Below are 18,530 nucleotides of genomic sequence, written 5' to 3' on the forward strand. Positions count from 1 at the left end.
AGTAGGTTATGGTACAGAATGTTTTTCATTACTTCGTACCTGGTTAAAATACCATACCGTAATTTTGTACTGAACCCTCAATAATTTTTCCGTACTGTACAGTACGGTAAAGATAACGTACCATAATTCCGTACCTTTATCGTTATATAAGCTAACTCAATCTACATCACTAAAATCTCTTCTTTAGTAAAATTTCAATGTTAACAGGTGTAATTTAGCAAAATGTTTCCCAGTATCATGATTCTTTGCATAATAATAATAATATTCAAACCTTGACCTCCTCTTGTAAGGATCATATTAAGAAAAACATAGTATAGAATAGTCTAACCATCAATGGAACTTGAAAGCATTGCTTAACGTTACCATGTAATTGATAACCGGAAAAAATGTTCTCAATATTCATAAAGGCAGTATGTATCAAATATGCATTAGCAGTAATTTTTAAGTGATACATCCATGCCTAAGGTAAGGTACGGTACAGAATTCGCCCATTTTTTCCATACTTGAACTGTACCTTACCGTACAGTACCATAATGCCAGCCTTGTGTAGGAACTGTCCCTAGAATATTCTTTTGGGTTATCTGATTTATGTGGCATGAGTTTTAGAGCTTGAATATGTTTACTGTGCATTGAATATAATGTGAGTGTCAAAGAATATTGCAGATAATTTTGTTTGTTTGTCATAGTTTATAGTCTCAATGTTCTAACAAACTTAGAATAGTGACCTTTAATTAGTAATACAGTAACTGGTAGTAGCCAAAAAAGGTTGCATGATTTTGTAACAAGACTGCTACTCATGTTCCATACATTACTGTAAACATTTGAGAATTAACTTGGTGAGGATGCATACAGGTACTAAATATTAAATATATTTTGAGTTTCATAATCTTGTCATTATTAAAAACTATAGTCTTGAAACCTTGAGTTTACTTTTGCAATTAGATGTGAAGTATTGTTTCTGTAAATTTGTAACATTAAACATTTATATTTTACAGTACATTAGTATTAGGCAACTTCCTTTTGAACTTTACATGGCTTTATATTGTTTAATTTTTTTGAATATATAAAAGTTTTAGAAAAAATGTAGAGGCTGAGATAGGGCAAATATTTTATGATATTGTTTTTAAACAGCTTTAATATACATATTTCCTCTGGTACTGTATTATACAGACATGCTTTCATGTGTATACTCTATTCATATTAGTTTTTCATGTATTTATGTAACTTGTCTGTACATATTTTAGTTACATATCCTAGTAAACATTACAAACCTACTGTTTCAAGTGCAAGTTACTTTACTGTATATGCTGAGCACTATGTACTTTGTAGATCTGACCATAAATTATCTCGAACTTCCTAAATTTATACAATTTTTAATACTGTAACTTGTAAAGTTGGCATTCACTAACAGTATTAACTCTTAACCCTCAAAGCTCGGGAAGCAATGGGCTTGGATCAGCTTATGCAAGAATGCCAGTTGACAGGGATGCTCTACGTTACAACATGAACCATCCTTCTCGTGGACACTGTCTCATCTTTAATCATCGTATCTTTGACAGTCACACAGGTCTAGGGGTAGGTTTTAGAAATATCAGTACATTGAGAGCCTGTAATTGTGTGTGCTTGGAGTGTAGAGGCATGAAATTTATATACTACACTCCCCTGAAAATTCCTGTGGATGTATGTTGATCCTTTCTCATTCTTTGATCTGTCCCTTCCTTTTTTATTATTTTCATTTGGGCATTTAATTTTTTGGAAACACGCTAAGGAAGTTCATGGACCCTTGGTGCAGTATGTTAGAATATATGCTTGCCATGAATACAGTAGTAAGAATGATAATGATGAAAGATTGCTGACAGGTTTTATGTTGATAAATGTGGATTGTGAATACTGTACTATATATTATTTAAATAAATGATTACTCTCAAGTATTTTGTAGTTACGTATTTATATTGAGTGTTTTGAATATGCAGACTCTGCTGCCAAATTAGCCTGCACTATCCCTCCAACAATTTCATATGCCCCAGTGTCAGACTGGGTAAAATCAGTTAAAACATTAATTTACCAGGATTGGAAAGAAGAATGGGCCTCGGTGCCAACAACAAATAAACTTAAAAATATAAAAACTGAAGTCTATGCATGGAGGACATCCTCACAGGAGGAAAGAGCAAAAGAGGTGATCCTAGCAAGGCTACGTATAGGACACACAAGATTCTCACATGGTCACTTGATGTCAACACCACATGCTGACCCAGTGAAATGTAACAGATGTCAAACACCCATGACAGTACAGCATTTGCTTGTTGAGTGCCCAAATTGGACCCAGCAAAGATCTATTTATCTGCGGAGTTCGGAAATGAAAAATATTCTTGCGGAAAGCAGGGATTTTTCAATTAATAAAATCATAAATTTTTTAAATAAGACGGGTTTCTCAAATAAAGTCTTTTTTTTCTTTCTCAGGATTGATCCCTGAGAACCAGCCCGAGAAGAGTCTACTTGAGACTCAGAGGTCTGGAAAAACTAACACCTATTAATAATAATTTGTATTTTAATGTAATTCTTTTCTGAAGAATTTTCAAGTGGTATAGCTGGCAATTGCATTTCCAACAGCATATGAGAATGTGACATATAGGTGACCTGCTGTTCACAAGCCTGATAAAATGTAGAAAAGAATGATGGGAAAGCATACATCACTGACTGAATCATTGTGATATTCTTCATTGTTTTTGTATTGTTTTATAATTGGCTCATGCATTTTTACTGTGGATGCATTTTATCATTGGATACAAATTTGTCAAGGGTTCTTGAACTTATACAATTAAAAAGATGAAATTATGGGGAGGATGATTTGAGTACAGTGCTGTCTCCATTGTTTCGAATTGTACTGTTCCGTACACTAAGCTTTGGTCAGATAGAAGGGGAACACAATCATTTATACAGATCTTGTGGTAATACCTGAAGTGTATTCTATTTTTGTAACATTAACTTCCAACATTCAGTCAGCTGTGAAGTTTTGCTAAATTGTTGGTAAACATTCTTAACATTCTTGTAACCAGTTTTTGTCTTTGCTCCGATGGTCAGCCTGATTCTTGTGCGATCTCTATAAAAGTAATTACTGGCAATAGGATAAGCTAACTTTTCTAATTCATCACACCTCTCACATTTATAAACATAATATTCCTTATATAATCTAGTATAGCATATGCTATGAACATGATTTACTTCATTCACAATTATGAAAGCCATATAAGAAACTCAGTTTTGCACTACAAAACCTTCAATTCTTTCAGTTTTATATCACTTGTTTTATTTGCATTACCACTCAGCTGAAAAATAACACTGTAGTTGTATTTAAGTAATATTTTCTGCTTTCACTCTACTGTCTTTTGAGAATTCATTGCATGTCTAAGTTCCATTTTTTTCTTGTATGACTGCCCAGTAGTGCTAAGTAACATGGCTGACTCATGATGATGTTTATATTAAACTTTTAGGATTTTATGTGTTTAAAATTGTAAATCTCTGCCATATTGTGTATGATTTACCCTGACATGTGAGTTGCATTTGTAGACTAGTTGAGTTGGCTCAAAGAATTGTTATCAAATTGCCAAGGAAGTTTTTTCTTGTTTGTTAGCAGCAGGATTTGTATAGTGCTACCAAAGGCTTATCATCATAATTGGCAATAAGTAACTAGGTTTTGGGAAAGGCAGAAATGTAACATTTGTGGAAAGGAACATTTTGAGTGGTGAATTGCCTAGCTTTGGCAGAGGTTTTCAATCTCTGAAGCTCTTGTTTAATGAAAGGGTGAACATTGGAGCAGGTATTTAGAACCAGGTGGGAAGAGATCAGGGGGAGTTCATTTTAAATAAAAGGCTGAAATTTGTGACACAAAGACCCTATAGCACTGCCTATATTATGTCCTGTGTATGATTAGTATGTGTGGAAACTTAGTGCTTAGTAGTACTGTATTGGAGTGGATAGTGTTTACATCGGCACTCCAGTTTTTATTATTTAGTTATTAGAAGAATATTTGTATTTCTTGTTTTCTCATTGTGTTTACATTTTTGTATTCAGTTTCTTTTTCGAAGTCTTGTTTGAAGTTTTGACTAATAAGAACTTGTAGAATTATGGCATTTCTACATTCAAGGTAGTATGTGATTGACACTGCCAGCAGATGCATTTTAACAAGAAATGTGCCAGTGTCCAGAGGAGTTATAACCATGTTTGGTACTATATGCAGTTGTTTCTCTAGCTTGTTCTTGTTCTTTGTATAGCCATCAGTTCTGTACTGTTCTTGTATATTTAGTGTTCCTTCCTTATTTCTCTTATCAAGATGGTTTAAAGGTAATGTGCTTCTTTGATTTACCACTGCTCTCCACATATCGTATCGTCACGTATCTGTTCTATCAAATTGTAAGGCTTATTTTTCCACTAATATTTTACTATTGGACCAAAAATATATATAACTAACCATGGTTACATCAGTCATCCATGAGAATACAAATATCTTTCTTTAGTTAACTTGCTTTGAATGTCCACTACATAACTGGATTATGCTTCAGTTTATCTCAAGGAGCAGGAGAGTGTAGACCTTGGTGTTCAAAGTAATCATTCAAATGCTTCATTTTTTGGTAACATGTGGCTAAGCTGTTTCAGTTTTTCTTAAAAGTATCATCTTCATTGAGTGAAGAATATTAAGTAGTACAGTTCTTTTCCAATAAGTTTGTTTAATTTTTTTGCATAAGTTCCCCTTAGCAGTTTCTCCTATCCTGGGGAGTGAGACCCAGATACCATTTTAAATTCTTTAAGGTTTTCTTTACAGTTTTACTATTACAGTAGTACATCTACCTCTGTCTATAACTTAAAAAAGAATCTTGATAGCTTTTTATACTTCTGGATATTGTATGCAAGGATTAATCCAATGTCAGGAAAGAATAAGAAGGTAATCCTGTATGTATGGTTTTGAAAGCTTTCTAACTCTTCGGTGGTTTTATTTTGTAAGTTTCTGAGAGTAAACAGGGTTGGGCTATTGCATCTGTGCCATATTCTACAGAAAATTTCAAATAGTATTCATAGCTTGAGCCATTTGACATTGCATGGGTGGAAGTTAGATATTTCAGTGCTTAAATCATTATTTCTTCAAGGAATCTAAAGCTTTAGCATAATCTATTGACTTAACAAATAATGGTGTACTTGTTCAACTGTTTTAAGTTTCAAAATTTGATTTCCAGGAGCGGAATGGTACAGACAGAGATCGTGATCAAGCTAAACAGCTTTTTACAAACCTTGGATACCAAGTGGCAGTGTATGACAACCAGACTGTTGAGCGCATCAAGGAAGTCATACAGGACAGTAAGTTCATATTTTTATGAAAGTAACTTAGCCAGTTATTACTTAGGTAAGAGTTTCTACTCAGTGGCAACTTAGCCCCGACCTAGAGTTCTTTTCTGATGTGTCAGAGGCAGTACTTACTGCACAGCTCCCTCAACAGGTAAGGAGCAACAAGCATTGTTTCATTGCCAGCTATTTTATTCAATTCCATTATAATTGAGGGTGTTGTTAGTAGCCAAGTCCATTTTCCCCACCTCCTTTAATATGGAATCGGCTAAGTAATTACTGGACAAGTTACTTACATAAAAATGACATTTTTTTGGTAAAATAATTTTAGATATACTTACCCAGTAATTATGACAACAAAATTTTATATTTGCCCAGTAATTACGGATGGAGTCCACCCTCCTCTTAGCTCATAGACATTTAAGCATAAACAAGTTGGGCTGTTAGTATAGTTGTTCCTCTTTCCTATTACATAAGTGGGCATGTCTAGTCACTTTTACAAACAAAAGAATTGCTAACACAAATTTGACAATGTAAGCTACTGTCAGGTAGAAACTCTTAGCAAAGTAATTACTGGGTAAGTATTCATAAAATTGTATTTTATAAAAAATGTCATTTTATGGATAAACTTAGGGAATTTTGGTCTGATCTACTAAAAGTATGAAGTTCATTCAGTATCTTGCATGAAGTTAAAAATATTCATTGGGAAAACTTTAGCTTTTAAGAATGTATTTGTAATTTTCAAATGGAGACAAATTAAGGATGTAAATTTTAGCAATGCCTAATCTACTAGCATTAACTGCCATTATTTGGTCACAAAAGTAAATGGTTAATTACAGACAGACTTTTTCATGATGAATTGTCTGCCATTGCAGGTTAATTCTTTGTTCCTGTGCAATTTTCCTAAAGCAAACTTCCTCTTTTTGGTATTAGTTTGTGTCTCATTGAATCTAAACAGAGATTAAAGAGTGACATAGTAATGTTTGAGGATAATTGAGTAGAAGTATTCAAGATATTTCTGAAAATTATAAATAATTGTGTTGGTGAAAATTCTTGTATTATGCTGTAAATATTTGTTTTTAATAGAGATGGATCCCAAGTAATGAAAGCTGCAATTTTTACTGCTTTTAATATTACTATTAGATCTTATGTAAATAAGATGCAATTTCTGGTAGCCACCTTTTTAATGAATGCATAGGACTTCATAAAGGAAGATACTTTGCTAATCCTGTTTATGTGAATCATCAGCCAAGTGTTTAAATATTACAGAGCTATAGATATTCTCATTGTTTTCAAAATTATACAGTGTTCCCCCAGTATTTGCAGGGATGTGAACCAGACCCCTGCAAATAGTTGAAACCCTTATAGAAAAGCTTAAAACAGCCTATTTTGTTAGTTAAAACTCAAGAAAAACCCAGTAAAAATGTTTACATATGTATACTGGTTATAAAATTATATCATAAAAAGTGCATTTTATGATGAAATTGATAAAAAAAAAGAGGAATTTTTGAATATTTCTAATAGAAAAATACAGCGAATAACCAAATTTTCTGCGAATAATGGGGTTCACTGTATATGTTTTATGCAATTTTGTATATAGGTTTTATACAAGTATACAATTTACAGTTCCATCTTATTTATCCTGACAGTGGCATTTGGAATTGATCACAAGGATTGTGATTCCTTAGTGATTGTGTTCATGTCTCATGGGGAGCAGGAGGTACTATATGGACGTAACGGAAGTTTCAAGGCAGAATTTTTGTTTGATTGTTTCAATGCAGATCAGTGCAAATCACTAGCAGGAAAGCCAAAACTGTTTTTCATTCAGGTAAGTTTGAGCATGAAAGGGTCTAGTTATCTGCCTTTACTTGACTGGGCTGAGTTATAGCTGTCTTTTGAAGCTGTTAAAGGCAATCTGGGAAGAGAAGTAGTGTCAGATAACTGGGATGAGAATCTGGTGGTAAATGTGTTTAAACTGAAGGGAGATATGGAGTGTTATATTTAAGGAGGAATCAAATTAACAGAACATTTGTTGAAAGTTTTGGAAAGAATATGGGATGATAGATTGCAACCAGTTGTAAAGATTGTGAACAGCAGTATGGTTTCATTATAGAGTGAAGCATATGATAGTGTTTTGGTGCTTAAGACAGAGTAAAGTGCCACAAAAGTTGGTTGGTTGGTTAAAATTATGTATAGCATAAAAGAACAAAGGGCAGCAGCAGTAAGTCTGACAACACAGAAATGTTTGAAGTTGGGTGAAACCAAGAATCGGTACTTTCCCCATTTCTCTTTGTATTAATTATGGATGTATTGAGTGAAGTGTTTAGGAATGGAATTCTGAGGTAATTCTTATGTACAGATGATCTGGTGATATGGCACAGACACTGAAGAATAATTGCAAAGAAGTGTAAGAGAGCGGAAGGAGTCTTGAATAGGTTGGTATGGCTCCCGCAAGCAGGTTGGGAATAGGTTATTTGCATAAGATATGAGAAGCTTAGCTTTTATAAAAATTATAGAATGTAGGATAAAAACAGGTACCAGGAAATGGAGGGAGGGAGCAGGAGTAGTGTGTGGCAAAAGAATTCTATTTAAACTGAAAGTAAAGATCTGTTGTAGTGGAATCAAACCAGTGATGAGAAAAGTGGATATTAATAAAGAATGAGTAACAGAAGCTGGAGGGGAAAAAATTAGGGATGGAGATGACATTTGGGAAAATTAAGAAATTTGGAGAAATTCCATGGTGGTCAAGATTACTGATATGATAAAGGAGTTGAAAGTTAAGTGGTATGAGCATATGGTAAGGATGAATGAAGAGGGCCTGGGTAAGACTTCTTACAGATAGAAGGTCGAGATGGAGTGCCAAAGTGAAGGAGAAAGTAGAGGAGAGTTTAGTGCCGAAAGTGCTTTCAATAGAAATAGTTGAAGCATCATTTCTACTGACCCCTCAGCATGGGGATAGTGTTGAGGATGAGGAAGATTTGACTAGGAAGTCATTTGATTCATTACTATACTTTTCCAAGAGTTTAGTATGATTTTTAGTTATTTTTCTTGCTATGTCACCAAGACAGAAATTAATTTACCTGGTATTAGTGATGCTTTTATTCATATTATTATGAAGAAAAAGTTTTGTTTTATACCTTGGAAGTGTTGTCATCGATGCATGAAAGACCTAGGAAGATGCACTTTCATGTATCTTAAAGATTCACTGGATGTTTACTCATATTGTCAGGCATGCCGTGGAGAGGGATTGGATCCTGGCACTACACTTATAAATACTGGCCCAAAAGATGAGACAGACTCGGGTGCGCTGTCCTATAAGATCCCGAACACAGCTGATTTTCTGATATGCTGGTCTACTGTGCCTGGTGAGAACAGCTTTTATTCATGCTCTTGTTAATATGAATTTTGTAATGGATCAGCTGCTTTTTAAAAGTGACATTGAATTTAGGTATTTTATTTTTTAAGGATGTTTTAGCCCTAATACTCATATTGATTTTTGGTTTTAAAACTGCCAGTTTTTTTTTTTTTCCAGATTTTTTAACAATAGTAAGCTTAGTACTAAATTGTCATACAACAAAGATAACTCATGTGCTTCTGGCATCAATGGTTTTACACCTGTAGACAGTAGTTTTGGATTTGAGTGCCAGTAGGGCAACTGTAAGGTTTAAGAGATGATTAGTTTTTTCTTTTATTTTATGCTCTTAGTTATGTAACTTGTTCATTTGTGTCTTTTCATAATTTACCGACAAAAATGCAGAGAATTTCAATTTTAAGCAACATAAGTCTAAATATTTTATGTTTGCAGAATTTAAAACAAATTTGTGATTATTTCATGTGCCACAACTTGGGAATTATATAAAAAAAAAAATCCAGTAACAAATAAGATCCTCAATATTCTCTGTGAAATTTCAGGTCACTTCTCATGGCGCAATACAACCAATGGTTCTTGGTTCATACAGTCATTGGTGCATGTCCTGAGCACACAGTCCAAACACGATGATTTGTTGTCCATGATGACAGATGTAAACCGCTACATGATCATTCATTTTGAGTCTAACTGTCCATGTGAGTTTTGCATTATGTTCTTCCTAAATCGGGATTATTTTGATTCCCATTGGGCCAGAGAAGTTCAAATGGGTATAATTCTATCCCATTATTGACATTGGTGGCAGCACTATTCTGTTACAAGCATTTTCCCTCTATAATATAAAGTTACATAGTTTTTAGAAGTACTACATTAGTTAATTATGGTTACATTAATCTAGTTAATTATGATTGCATTAATCTTCAAGACAGAATTTATTTGTGATAATTAGTTTATCTAAAATTTTTAAGTCAGGTGGATATCATTATATAACTTAGCCCTTGGGTCAACTCCATTTTAGCTGGTTTGACATATTTGTTTGGTTGAAATGTAACAACAACATTTTACATGTAACAAGTAATGAAGAAAAATATTGTTCATCTGTTTCAGCTCAGCAACACATGCATGGAAAAAAACAAGTTGCTAGCATTGTCTCAACTCTGATGCGCAAGGTCTACTTGACATCAAAGTATTGACTTTGTGCGAGTAAACACAGTGGTGGGGAAGCAGAAGCATCAGTTGCCACTCATGAACAAGTAGAAGTAGAGGTAGAAAGACACAGTGATGAAGTTATCCATGGCAGTGATGATTACCAAGAACAGAAAAAGCACTTGTTTTGCTGTTGGCTGCCATTCAAGTCATGCCAAAGGAGGCAGAGGTACCCAAAGGTAAAAAAGGTAGATACTCGTGAGAAGAAATATTGGAAATTTAATCGAAATTCTGAAACTCTTGAAAGTAATAATTGCTCTATGAGGGATAGAAATGATTTTGTGCCTCAAGGCAGAAGTGGAAGTAGGGTTTCTAATTTTGTAGGTAGTTTAGTGCCAAATTGGAAATTTTCTTTCAAGTGAATTGAATTGGTTGGCAAAAAATACTCTTGATGAATACAAAGCCAAGTAATCCTAATAATTGTCTTTTATGAAATGTCTTGATGAAATGGCTAATTTTTTGGGATGAAATTTTTAAGATAATTAAGTTTATCTTTTAACTGTACTGGTAAATGGACCTCTTTAGATAGCCCAGTTTCCCAATATGTACTGTATGAAAAATTGGTTCTCCTCTGTAACAACGAAGTGCTCAACTAGTCTTTCTGTATAATTAAGTAAAAGTGTTTATTTTCCTTTACTTGCTGTGTTTGCTCGAAATAGATGAGTAACAGTACTTTACAGTCAGTGATGTCACTGGTAGAAAAGTAAGATTTGTTATCACAGATGTGTGCAATTTAACCAGTAGGTAGGTGCTTCTGTGGTATGTTTCACAAGAACGTCTACCACAAAAGTTATCAATCATAGTTGTACTTTGCATTTTTGCATACTGATATTAGATCAACTGTTGGGCAAAAATACTAAAAGTTTGGGGGAAGCAAATTAATATAAAAGTCCTTATAAGCTTTTATTTATTTTTATATAAGACGTGACTGCTGCTGTACTGCATTTTGATGACGTAAAGTTGTTTGACTTGCAGCTTTATCCTTGCCACATAGAAAAGCCATATAATGTAGTAAATACAGTTTGTACATGTGTCAGTTTTACCAGATGATTGGTTATTGTCTTTTGAGATAATCTTACAGGTAAGTGTGCCATTTATACTTTTTATAAAGATCTGATTTTGGTAACTTTAAAAGCCTACAGATGTTTTCAAAATCTTGACCAGTGTACTATATTAAGGCAAATAGCATACTCTTGATTATACGGGTGTGCAAATTATCAGTTGTAACATCCATCAGTTACAGTTACCATAATCACTGTCTTGAATGCTGTACAAGAATTAGTGGAGGTGCCTTAATTGATAACTGCCCATAGAAATATCAGTAGAATTTTAGCACAAAACAGTCTTTCATGCGCAGTTTTACTAGCCGTGCAAACAAGGTCTTTCAGATTCTCTTTAAGAATTAATTTTTTATAAACAAAATAGTCTTTCAGATTTGTAATCACAAAGGCTTGTTTGATACCATTTGATATTAGCACCTCAAGCTGTCTTTCATACTGCCTTTTCAAGGTATTTTATCATAGGAAAACACTAGGTGGCATGCAGTAGATTTATACATTGATGTTATCCTCACAGTAGTTTATAAGAATCTTTTGTGTAATTCATTAGATACATTCTGGGTTGCATTTTGTGATTATTGCATACTCTCACTGCTATAGAAATCTGTTGGTTTCTCATAATATTGTGAAAAGTGATTTAGCAATAACTGCTGATGTAGGTAACTTAGGTGGGCAGTTTCCAGTTGCTTTGGAACCCACAAAGTAGAATTAGAAATCTGGAATATTGATATACTTATGCTATGAAGCAAACTGAAGGCATATGTCAAGTTTGTCCACCTTTATATAAATGTAAGCATTGCATGTCAGGAAATGTATACATCTTGGCTTCTATTACATACCTCTGTTTATTGTGTAGTTTCTGTAGGGGAGTACGTATTAAAAATATTTGATTCAAGATGAAAATGGAAAGTAACTTTTGCTCAATTTAATTATTTGTGCAATACTGATCAAAATAAAAGACAAGAAAGTTGCTCGGGTGTCATCTAAATAAAGAACATGCTACTGTGGGTACTTGTGAAATGTTTCTGTAAGCATTTTGACCTTTGGATAGATTTAGTGTCATGAGTTTCTTGGGAAATGAATGTTCTGCATGGAAATACAAGATTGCCATTTGAGAAATATTTGTAACATTCATATGATTAATACTAGCCGCAGAAAGTTTTGCCATAATTATGTATATTTTCTTGTAATCTTCAAGATTGGAGTGGTATTATTTTTGTAATTTTATAATTTAACTGGCATTAAAGACAAAGATTTATACTTGTGCCAATTTACTTTTCTTTGCGAATACTTATAATGAAATTAATAAATGTATCAATTATCAGGTTACACTGCCAAATAGACTTTACAGTATGGATTTCAGTTTGGATAACACATCATGAGTGATTTAGACTGAGAATAATTTATGATGTGAAGGAAGTGTTATTTTCAAAGAAATGACATTCAGTTGTAGTATATACTACAGAGTCTGTCTTTCGGATGCAATGTCATGGTTCATTATTAAAAGCTCAACGATTTGTTTAGATTTTTATCTAATGGATACTTAGTTTGTAATTCAGGCCGGAATGAGAAACCTCAACAGTTAACAGTGTATATTGTATATTTTTAAAATAATTTGTATAGGATGTAAGCATTAATTTTTCTTTTTTTGTACATTTATTTTGTGCAGATACATTTGCAATGACTATTCTTGATGAAAAACTTGACTACTTGCCAATATGCATTGAACTTGATAAATAGCAAATAGGATTACATGGACAATTTAGCATAGTACCTCTTTTTATGTTAACAGTTAAAAAGATGCCATATGGGGCCATGTGTAAATGGGAAGGGGGTGTCATATAAGGTTTTGAAGGTATATCTGATGTTATAGGCAAAGATTTTTCATGTAACATAAGGAGTGGATATCTTAAGGAGGCCTACTCCTTAAAGTTGAAATTGGATTTTTGGACAGCTTACTCCAGATTTAGTGAACTTGAATAGGATTATTAATGTCTGATATATCTTCAAGTTTAGACTGCTTCAAGTTTAGACTGGATTGTAAGCTGAACTCTTAATGTAATACTTGCTTGATACTTAATATCTGACATTGCCAGTGGTACTGCTTGATCCACAAAATTCATGAAGTTCCTGTATTGTGTCATTACTGTGGTGTATGAATGTAGTATATATTTATTTTTTGAGGTTTTATTATGCTCTCTTGGCTTGCATTTATCTTACTTTCCTGTTTTGTAAATAAAAACTGTTGTTGCAAGATTCCTATTTAGATATAGTTTTAGCATTTTTCATATCTTGGTTATTATTAGTCAGTTATTTTCAGGCATTTTTTTTTTTTATCAATTTTCCACTGATATTATAGCCCATGGTTTACCATGGAAAAAAAGATCTCAGTAATTTGGACCATCCAGTGTTTTATTGTGTGCAAAGATCTTGTTTCTGACAATGTGTATTGTGTAAAATTTATACCTTTTGAGAATATTTTTATTATTTTTAGTAAGGTGTTAACTTCAAGTCCCTTGCAAATACTATATGAATCAATGGAATCAGAATGGAGCAATTCTTACTCTGTTTAATTTTGTCTGTGTACTATTTGCTTCATTGTTTGAGTAGGTAACGCATTGGAAAGTTGGTCTGTCAGTTTATCTGCCAGACTTGAGTAACTATTATACCCTTGTAAAGTCAGGAAAGGGCTGTGTCATGGTAACCAAATTCCTTTTCTCAAAAATACTTGTAAATGGAAAGTTAAGGATCGGTGTCCCTGCTCTAAATGTGAAAAGGACCCAAATTTTAAACAACTCTGATTGGGGGTGATTTTACTGCATGGCCTGGTAGTGATGTGACAAAAGATTTATCTCAACAAAAAAACAAGCAGTTCTTTACAATGCAAGTTATCAGTGATTGCAAAGAATAAAGCGCGTGTGTTGTATAGGTGGAACAAGCTTGAGCTCTCCAATTTTCATAAAATTTAAACTCAAATTCTGATTTGATGTGTGCACTGTACATAGGACAAGATGCATTTAATGAATCTCTAGGTTCAAAGTTGCATTTTTTTAAATTTTAAGTGATACAATTCATGGATTTGTTCATTTTTTTCTAACAATGGTTGTTTTGCTGCTGGGCAGCATTGAATGAAATGCATTTCTGCAGGTACTTCTCTGTTCTGCCATAATTCAGAGTGATCCTCAGTAGTCTCCAATTGCCATAATTAGAATTTTTAATAAACAAATATTTTAATTAGAAATTGACATGGCAGTTTGTTCTTGAAAAGCATTTTCCATTTTTGTCAGTGATCCATTGCAAAATACTAGTAACCCTATTTACAATTGATGAAGTTCCCAACAGCATTCTATCACAATTCAGTTTGATATTTTTCCTGAAAATTTAGCCAGTAGTAGAGTATGTTATACAAAAATTGTCTAGCAGTAGACTGTCATATGCATAATTTGCTATGTCATAGTTGTGATGTATAAAGACAATGATTAGCCTATAAGAGTTCTTATTCACTCTAAGGCTACCACTGTAGAACCTCTGGATACTGCTTTGTCTTTCAGTATTGCGGGGACACATTAGGTGTTATTGGTCTTTCCAAAGAAATTTTGTGATTATTATAAAATTGTCTTATGCAATATGGTGAACTTCAGTGGTTGTGTACTAACTATACATAATTGTCATATAGCTTATCAGAAATAAATATATAATGTAAAACTAGTTTTTTTAAATACAATCCCAAACTGATTTATAGTGAACCGTTTGGAAAAATTTACAATTCTAACATTAAGATTCTTATTCTTAGGCATTAAATCTGATTCTTATAATCCTTAAACTTTCATGATTCCAGTCTGTGTAGCTGAGTAATGACTTTAAATTTTGATAGATCAAAAAGAAATAACCCCTGTCTTTGAGCACTTTATAAGTAGGGGAGAAAACTGGTTTATTACCAGGGCAAAGCTTAACCAAATAATGCCCAGTAGAAGGAAATCATACTCTTGTCAAGTTTAAAGGGTTATACAAAATACTAGGAAGTTCAGAGAATCCTTAGATATTAGGATATAAACAAACTTTGTCTAACCTTGTTGCTGACTGACCCATATTCTTGTAGGACTCCAAATATAAAAGAATGTATGTCTTCTTACTATATGCATTTTACAAATAAATATGGTGGAATGCAGTGCTCTAAGGGTGAACTTATTGAATAATACAGTAGTGAATGCTGTAACATTGTTTTGAATGTCCACAAAATAAAAAGAAACTATTAGCGAGGCAGGATTTCTTACTACAGGGCATTGGTGTGAACAGATTTATGCCCTATCTGGATTTTTGTACTAAATATTTTGGTAATAGTAATTTCATAAAAATCTGCAAATGTATAACTTAATACTCCTTCAGCAGCGATGCTAGAAAACAAATTACTTAACATATATCCAACACAAGACATGGAATGCAGACACATCAAGGACAATGAATGGCTTATCCAAGTAACCAATAAAAAGCAGTCCACTGCCTTTTTAAGTATAACAGAAATAAATAATATAAAGGTAATAATTACAAGCCACGAAACATTGAATTATGTACAGGGTACAGTCATCCTACCCAATAGCGAGCAGGAGCTTCCTTCAAAACAACTATTGCTAGACTCCCTAAAATTGAGATATAACAATATCCACGATTTAGAAATATACTCTATTTCAAGTAGGAAAGATAAAAGTAAAAATATCAACATTGCCAAAATAAAATTTACAGGCCAAGACTTACCATTTAAAATAAAAATTCTAGGACAAAATAGAGAAGTTCGTCCTTTTGTTCCTAAACCATTACAATGTACACAGTGCTCAAGGTATGGACACACATACAAAAGATGCCGTAATAAAGCTATATGTGCAGTCTGTGCATCAGATGACCATACCACTAATTGGAACTGTAATCAAATCAAAATGTATTAATTGTGGACTAGCCCATCACGCAAAATCTAAGGAGTGTTCATTTTACCAATATAACACAGAACTTCAGTTGTTAATAAATAGGACAGGAATGTCAGTCATGGAAGCCAGACTTGAGCTAAAAGTAAGAGGCGTTAACAATCCATCCAAAACCCCCACCTTTTCAAATGTGACTAAAAATCAAGACATCAAACAGCACAATGACAAACAAGATAGTATAAACAGGGAAACTGGATTTCATACCAATAATACTGAAACACAAAATAAAAGTGATATTACAACAACCAATACCACCACTAACATAGATGATTCAGTTATCCATGGAAAAGAACTTCCAATAGAAGAAGAATTAAATAATGATGATAATCGAACTGGCAAAAAGAAAAGAATTCTAGAAAGAACCCCACCTAAGGGAAAAAAGGTAAATATTGAAAATTACAATCAATCCAGAGAGACTCCAACTACACCAGGAGAACATTTTAAAAAGGATATTAAACTAACCTCATCACAAGTGGAAATACACAATTACCCTCAATCTCAATCAAACAGCCAACATCTGGACAGTAAAGATCACTCTTTACAAGTTCCATCAAATAATACTAATGAAAATCATACCATTAAACCAAACCAAAACCAAAATGATAACTATCACCCCCCAACCATCCACAAGACCGAAATATCCCATTAACAACAACAAAACAAATAACCCCTCAAACCAACAGTCCTTATCACTACAGAAAAGGAACAATAGAATTACAAAACCAGAAATTTCTAAAGCTAGACCAAAAACTTCTGAACCAATAATTAACATTACCAAACATGCTTTCATCTTGTTGTGGTTGTAATGAATGCTTTTGTAAGTACATATAACCAACTAACTACCAAGAACAGAGGACACAGTACGAAATTGTATTGACAATTTTACCAAATTAAGGAGGTGCCCTTTAACACACCAACATGAGAACGAATTATGTTCTGAATCCTTAAAATACAAAAAGGAAATTATAAAATCAAAAATAGACTTATTAATATTCAACTATGAAAAACAAACAACTGCAGAATCTAATAACCAACATCAAATACAACGATTAAAAACCACAAATAAATTCAAATGCATATAAACTACGAGATAAAGTAAAATCAGCAATCAATTTACAGAATTTAACACCAATTCCTCCCAATAATGGAATATAAAATCATTCAATGGAATATAAATGGTCTCTTAACCCGATACGTCTGGTGTGAATTACAAAAGAATCATACGAGACCACAACCCAATGTGCATATGTCTACAACATATAGGAAGTAACCCTACAAATATCCAACACTATAAAATTGCCTGTTATTCACCAACTGACGGTGGAAAATTAGGCACAGCCATATACGTTCATAATAGCATTACATATGAACCTGTTGACATACCACCATCTATGCCATATCAAATAACATCAATTAAACTGTATATGCCTGATAAAAGTAAAATTACTATTTGTAATTTATATAACCAACCAAATTTCAATGCAAATTTCAGTGATTTTTCTGAACTTATTAGCAAAAGTATACAGGAACCACTACTTATAGTAGGAGATTTAATGCACATAATCCATTATGGGATATTAATAACCCCACTGACACATCCGGAATCAACATAGAGAATACTATAATGAAACACAACCTGTATTGTCTCAATGAAAGTGAAGTTCCAACATATTTTTCAAATACACACCTAACCTTTTCTTCAATTGACATTTCATTATGTTCAAATGATGTAGCGGAGAAATTTGAATGGAACGTCCTAGATGATTCATACACAAGTGACCATTTCCCAATCATTCTGAACTACTTAAGTAATGTCAAAATATTGCCACCTACAAGATCTAATATCCAAAAAGCTAACTGGGATAAATGTTTTCCTACACACGAAACATACCACCATTCCCACATAATGAAGATCACAATACTACATGTGAATCCTTCTCAAACTTCATAATAAATGCTGCAGATAAAAGTATCCAAAAACCAAAAACACATTCCACAAAATCCCCTGTCCCATGGGGGTGGAATCCAACATTAACAACATTAAGTAAAATAAAACATATATTGAGTCGCAATCTAAACAGACTCAAAACTCGCCTTAAATCACTCAACAAAATGCCCTATAGTAATAAACATATTAAACAAAATAGTTATAACAAACATAACAATTAACCACATTAAACCACTATATAACAAATATACAGCCAAAATTTAGAAAAACGGTAATAGCTGAAAAAATCGCATTCATGGAAGGAATATGTCTCAAACATATCTTCAAACACATCCACAAGGGATGTCTTGGCAAAAGATTAAGGAAAATCAATGGAAAACATATAAGATCCATCCAAGAAGTGCAATACATTTAAATGGAAAAATATACCATGATACTTATGAAATATCAAACATAATTGGGAAACATTTTGAAAACATAGTGCTTACTCCAGCCTAGATACACATTTTCAAAGTATCAGAAAACAAAAAGAAAAATATAATACTCAATTTTGAAAACTCTTGAAGACCTGGAATATAACTATATTTTTAACATGGATGAACTAGATAATGCCATCAACTCTTGTCATCCCTCTGCACCAG

The 18,530-nt window shown here is 33.1% G+C and overlaps 1 protein-coding gene across 2 annotated transcripts in view; it reads left to right on the forward strand.

Moving 5' to 3' along the window:
- LOC135196996 (caspase-1-like) overlaps positions 1–14,670 on the forward strand; it is a 59,461-nt gene extending 44,791 nt beyond the window's left edge. For both annotated transcript variants that reach the window (XM_064223882.1, XM_064223883.1), the window contains exons 3-8: positions 1,434–1,575; positions 5,229–5,349; positions 6,984–7,162; positions 8,564–8,699; positions 9,247–9,399; positions 9,809–14,670. In XM_064223882.1, the coding sequence (XP_064079952.1) occupies positions 1,434–1,575; positions 5,229–5,349; positions 6,984–7,162; positions 8,564–8,699; positions 9,247–9,399; positions 9,809–9,894 (817 nt within the window). In that variant the 3' untranslated portion in view covers positions 9,895–14,670. The remainder of the gene's footprint in view (positions 1–1,433; positions 1,576–5,228; positions 5,350–6,983; positions 7,163–8,563; positions 8,700–9,246; positions 9,400–9,808) is intronic.
- The last annotated feature ends 3,860 nt before the right edge of the window (positions 14,671–18,530 follow it).

Source organism: Macrobrachium nipponense, chromosome 18 (genome assembly GCF_015104395.2).
Source record: "Macrobrachium nipponense isolate FS-2020 chromosome 18, ASM1510439v2, whole genome shotgun sequence".
In the NCBI taxonomy this organism is placed as follows: Eukaryota; Metazoa; Arthropoda; class Malacostraca; order Decapoda; family Palaemonidae; genus Macrobrachium; species Macrobrachium nipponense.